This window comes from Parambassis ranga, chromosome 5 (genome assembly GCF_900634625.1).
Source record: "Parambassis ranga chromosome 5, fParRan2.1, whole genome shotgun sequence".
NCBI lineage: Eukaryota > Metazoa > Chordata > Actinopteri > Ambassidae > Parambassis > Parambassis ranga.
The window spans coordinates 20,083,130-20,089,384 of record NC_041026.1 but is presented as its reverse complement, the minus strand read 5'-3'; the positions used below and the strand labels follow the sequence as shown (position 1 = coordinate 20,089,384).

General features: G+C 36.8%; 1 protein-coding gene across 1 annotated transcript; it reads right to left on the bottom strand.

Moving 5' to 3' along the window:
* Positions 1-2,455: 2,455 nt before the first annotated feature.
* LOC114436146 (signaling threshold-regulating transmembrane adapter 1-like) lies at positions 2,456-5,728 on the bottom strand. Its single transcript, XM_028406262.1, has 6 exons — positions 5,603-5,728; positions 3,623-3,742; positions 3,506-3,539; positions 3,350-3,411; positions 3,187-3,266; positions 2,456-3,061 (listed from the first exon to the last, which is right to left on the bottom strand). The coding sequence occupies exons 1-6, from the start codon at positions 5,625-5,627 to the stop codon at positions 2,813-2,815; spliced, it is 570 nt and encodes a 189-aa protein (XP_028262063.1). The 5' UTR covers positions 5,628-5,728; the 3' UTR covers positions 2,456-2,812.
* Positions 5,729-6,255: the final 527 nt, after the last annotated feature.

Sequence of the window (6,255 nt, the reverse complement as noted above, 5' to 3'; positions counted from 1 at the left end):
GGTTTTTAAGCAGACAGTCAGATGTTAACATGATGTAACCATTGTGTTGAAATGTCATGTAATGTGTCCTATTTTTAAGAGGATGTCCATGAAATAAATTACATACATTATCATTGTTTTCTTACAAGGTGATTTAATGAAGTCAGTGAGTGTTCATTTAGCTTTATATACACTACGCTTTATTAACTCTTCTTCTGTGTTAAAGATCACCACACTGAAGGTGCTAATAATAACAGAAAGAAGAGATCAGTGAAAGTGTATCTACATTTACAGACCACAACGTGCTCAAAAACTCAAACAACTCATTCTATTGTTATTGTAGCATAAATGAGTGACTTTAAATGTCCACAGAGTAGCATTTGGTCAGGCAGCAGCAACAATAAAATTCATAAATACACAATGAAGTGTCAGAACAATATGCAGGAAGACAGGAAGTCTTCTTACAGTAAGATGTAAAGGTCATGCAGAGGGCATTGTGCCAGTAAATTTAGTTTGACCCTTATGAGGAAATGAGCACGGAGCACAGATAGCACATCAATAAAAGCGTCAATAACAGTGATTGGAGCTGTAAAAACAACTCTACCAGAGTACCTGAGTGAATGTATAGGTGTTAATTCTGACATTAGATGTAATAAACATGTTTTAAAACTGAACACCATCCAGAAAAAAATCCAGAAATCTACCTTCTGGTTTTTATAGCAGGTGTCATAAAACATAACGATATTTAATTTATGGTTTTTATCCAGTATGACACATTACATAAGGCTGTACAACATCAAGTGTGTGTGGTTATACTGATCATTAATGTTATATGAGGTTGTATCTTTTTTTTTCAACCTTGTTGAAAGATAAAATCTTGGACCACTTTTTAAAAAGGCAATCTTATATCTTAATAAAACACACTGGGTCAATGAAATGAGTTTATTATCTCTCTAGTACAGATTATAGATGAGCGATAAGTAGAGTGGGCTTTTGTTGCTGAATATAGTCACAAAGGTTAACTCATCAATCAACATTAACTGATCAGGTCAACACCACAGTGCCTTATATAAATGGAGGATCAATGTTCTGTTAGGTTTCAAAGTTAACTGTGTATTATTTAACTCAGAGTGTTAACAGACTCCACACACTGATGATCAGGTAATGATCGTCTTCATGAAACAGCGACATTCCTTCATTCAGACAGGACATCTGTAAGCTTATGTGATGATCTGGAGGGGCAACAGGATAAGTGGATCAATATTTGTTGATAGATCTTGTGAATGATGCAAAGTGACTTTCTTTGGTCAGTCTGCAAAGTGACCACCATCTTTGTGCCGTCTTCTCTGATGATCCTTTGCATTCTTTCCACATTTTGCTATGAGTGTAATCAAAATTAAATATTAAATACTCCATTATTTGTCATTGGTAGTATTGATTTGTCTTATAATACAGACAGACTGAAAACTGACAGGCTGCAAAAAGCTGATCATGAACAAAGTCACACGATATATCTTGACAGATCTTATATGGTTGTTTACAACAACTGTATGACCAGCACAAATCATTAACATATTGCTTCCTATCTCCAATATTGATTATTGCTTCCTTAACAGTTACATAAAATAGTTAAATACAAAGTACAGAACAAACTAATCTTGTGCCGCTGATATCTGATGAGGTTTTACATGAACAAACTCATTTTAGAGAGTAAAACGTTTTGATTGAGAATTATGTTCAGTGCAAGTCAGCAGTTTGTGACCTGTCCTCAGGGCAGTGTTTTAGTTTATTGTTGTTACTTTTCACATGTTTGTAATGGTGCATGCTTTTCTTCATATCAAACAATGGTTTGAACAATGGTTAATCTAGCTGTTTTATAGCAAGGTAGGACAACAAAATACTTAAAAACGTGCAGTGCAACTTTTCTCTGTTAATCAAGGGTCATCATTCATATATCGTCATATCATTCTCACAGAAATCTAGACCAGGAGTCCTCAGGCAGCTCTGAGTTAAAACCAGACATGTAGGTCAGTAGTGGAAGTCAGTGCACTGGTGGACTGATATCAGACAGAACTGTCAACTCAGCTGAACTCTGTGGAGTGGACTTAATTCAAAAGTCTGGAAGCAGGGCTGTCTCAGGAGCCAGCATCAGGGAACACAGCTGATCTCTGTGCCCACAAATGTACCAGGAAAACTAGGACTAGCAGTGGGATCAGAAATCCTCCAGCCTTTTCTGGACCTGAGCTCATTAAAGATTGAGAAAAAAACTGTCCTTTGGTGTGAGAAAACAACATTTATTTTTATCCTGGAAATCATGGACACTCTGTCCTCCAGGCTGATGAAAAGAAGAACCATCTGGCTGATATCAATACAGTGTTCAGACGTCAGCTGCTGTGATTGGTATTAAAAAGGTGTGCTAGGAAACATGCTCCTATCCTTTAAAACAGATTATTTAACATTTCAGTATTTGACCTTTGATTGTTTGAAAGGATAAATGTTGGATTTTATTGATACTTTATAACAAAGCAATAAAAGAGGACAAAGAAAGGTTTACTTTATTGTGGAAAAAAACATACAAATATTAATGTAAATGAGCTGACCTTGAATAATCAATAATTATTTAAGCATATACCACAGTAAATTGCAACAAGAGTGAGATTTGTGTACAATATATGTTAGGCATAATAAGGCACAATAATGCACATTATCTATTAACACTAGCTACATGCACATTCAGTGGAGGAGTGTACTGTGTCACATCTTCATATGGTGACAAATAGTGCCACCCTGTGGTGCATTGATAACAGCATTCACAGTGTGTCACCAGCTTATCTCAGAGATGGTTGGCATAGCCCTCTGAGCCGTCTGCAGTGTTGACAGTCTTGGCTCGCTGCGTTTGCACTGAGGCGTACAGATCAGACATGGTGGACACAGCGTCTGTGTTCCCTTCATCTTCCTTCTCTGACTCCACTGGTTCCTCTATATGCACAACATCAGAGTACTGAATCTGTGGAGAGCTGTGGCCAGACTGCAGCCTTGGAGCCTTCAGGGTCAGGTTGGCGTAGCAGTCCTGATTTTTGGACTAAAAGATGAAACACATGAATGCAACAAGGTTCAGACATGACACAAAAAAACTCATGCTGTCCTGTGGATCTAATGCGGCTGGGAAGGTGTGGTGATGGACAGACCGAAGGTCTCAGACTCTACCTGCGAGTCAGAAGTGACTCTCTGTTGATCCCTCAAAGGTGAAGAGCCGATTGATGAGTGAGGAGCATCTTGTGATTCACCTGTGGACAACAACTCTGCACTATAAACTGATACACAACCATAAGGGCACATGCACACAGAGACAAACAAACAAAACACTCACTGGTTTGCATGTAGTTTACATTTCCATAAATGGGATTTTCTTCCATATGCCTGGAGCTCACACTAGAATTCGAGATAAAGAAAAAAAATCATGCACCAGTCAAAAAAACATGTTGATGATGTTTTTTCCATTTGTTTTGATTGCATGTGAACATACCGTTCTCTCGTCCTCGATTGAGATTTCACTCTTCCTGTTATAGCATAAAATACAATGTATCTTTGACAGAAAATTAAAATGTTCTTATAGGTGTTGAATAATAAATAATATCATTACCTGACCTGCACCTTAACATGCAGAAATAAATATTGCAGGAGATTGACAGGACCATCACTGAGCCGAGCAACACCAGGGTCACCACTTCCATTTGTTTGGGCACACCCTTAAATAGAAAACCTAAAAATATAATAAATACATAAATAAACAAATGAATAAAACATTATGTGAAAGCCTGTTAGAGGAAAAGCATCTTTTTTCACTGGCTTTAGACTAAAGCGAAGTTTCTCCTTTATGGTGAACAGGCCTTTGTACTGTATATATTTTTGTAATTGTATCAGTGTTGAATGCTTATGTATGCTTGCTTACCTTGATGTTGTGCTACATTGTGTCTTTACTAAGTGTGTACAGCACATTAGTCAACTACAGGTGTGTTAAATTGTGCTATAAAAAGATAATAAAGAAAGTCCTCAAAGACATTCAAACTTCAAATATACTTATTGATGCAGCTTAAGCTGGTTTTTAAATGGATGTATAAACATCCAAAGATTAAAGATGCCTAACAGTTAAATGGTGTGGAGTTCTTCTCAATCAGAGCAATACATTTAAATGTGGAAACATGCACATCGTCTTTGTCCCTTATCTCTGCATAGTCGTCAGCAGCAGCTCATGTGGTTTTACTGAGACGTGCATGCATGGATGTAAGAAATGTGTTATTGCACTACAGCATTTTTTTTGTTGCAAGAATACAAGCTCAGCAAAGCACGTACGATGCATTTCCTACCTCAAAACATTTAAAGCTTTGTTTTGCTACATGTAACTGAAGCCTTATCACACCTAAACTGAGTGAAATATTAACAATTAACAGTCAGTGTTTGTCTTTTCAGCACATACAATACAGGAAAGCCATCTGAACTTTTTGTTTTGTTTTGTTTGTTTTCCTTATAATTTTGACAAAACACTAAAGACAGGAGGTTAATTCCTAAAACATCTTACAGTTTATTATTGAAGTTGATGCTGCAAAAATGTGGCTGCAACTTGGACATGATTACAATATAAACAGCCCACATAATGGCTCGGTTGCATCTGTTGCTTGTCTCTGGCAAATTATAAATAAACATGAAAATGCTGTGATGTGTGTGTGTGTGTGTGTGTGCAGCCTCATTAGAATGTAAAACACATTCTGTGCACAGTGTTGCATGTTTTCTTTGGGCAAACAGGACCAACCAAATGAACCCACTGAACCAACTCTCTACATTCAGTCGTGGTTTAATCGAACTTATTCACCCTGTTCTTAGCATTTTGCTACCATGGCAACATTACACTGCTAGGTAGACCTAGTTGTGTGTGTGTGCTGACCTTTTAGCATGACTACTGTGTATAGACCACCAAAATATGGGCTAAACAGTTGTGTGGAATGTTGTCATGATTAGGATATATATTATTGATTCATGAACATAATACCCTCTGAAATACAGCAATAAATTAAATCAGTTCATCCTAGGCAGACAAACAAATAGCCTATATTATATCACAGATGCCAGGCGGCATAATACAAAATGAGCTAAGTTCTTATCCTAAGACCATCCCACAGTTTTGGCATCTCTCTTTTTGGATTACTACCTAATTTTTTTAAAACTAAATTAATTGATTTTTTTTTGGGATACATGATACATGATAATTATCTCCATAAAATGTTAGTAAATGTGTTAGAAAACACATCCAGCAGGCACACAGAAATATTATCTTTTCGAGTCCGATTTTCTTTCACTTTATTTTTTTTTCATCTTGCTTAGAAAACTGTGTTGCATTCACACACAGCGAAATGGTGATGCAAAGTGCAACCAACGAACAAAAACAGAACAGACATTGCCCATAAACGATCGTAAAATAGAGACAGGGCAGCTGCACAGTGACAATAATTCAACTTATTACTAATAAAACATATTTTGAAAAAACATCAACATAATGTATTTGTTTGCTCTGTATGGAATTATAATTTAATGTTTTACATTTTCTATATCTTCAGTGAAGACTCACCGTCTGTGCAGTTCCCGTTTCCCATGGCGATTAAGCTTTAAAGAGGATTCTGGTATATTTTAACAGTAACTCTTACTATCTCTGATAACACTACAGAGCATGTGAGTTCATGCTCGCACACTAGATACTAAAGGGTGTCACCTGTTGTTTTTCAAAGGACAGCTACAGGATGTGTGCTTTTGCAGTAAACCACAAACTTTTTTTAGACCAGAAACGGGAAAGAGTAGAGAGGCTGTCAGTGCTCTCACAATATTAAGGAATATGTTCAGAGCCCAGTCATTTTAACTCTAATTAACCTGAACTGATGTTATCTTTGATGAAGTCATGAAAAATCTTCCATCATGATACCATTGTTACAATGGTGCAAATTTGAAAACATGACATATGTCTACATGAAAACATTAGCATGAGCCCAGCTAAATGCATTGTTAACCTGCACAAACTCTGTAAAGCTGCACAACTTTACAATCAGTTGTGCAGCTGTTCAGTCACAAATATGCCAGACAACCGACACGGACCAGACATGTGAAGAAAAATCTGATTATCAGGCTGACACCCGTTACCTCAGTAATGAGATGGTGTTGGATTTATTTTCTTTTTTTAACAGTGACCGACACTGCTGAGATAACACACACTTGAATTAGCTTATATAA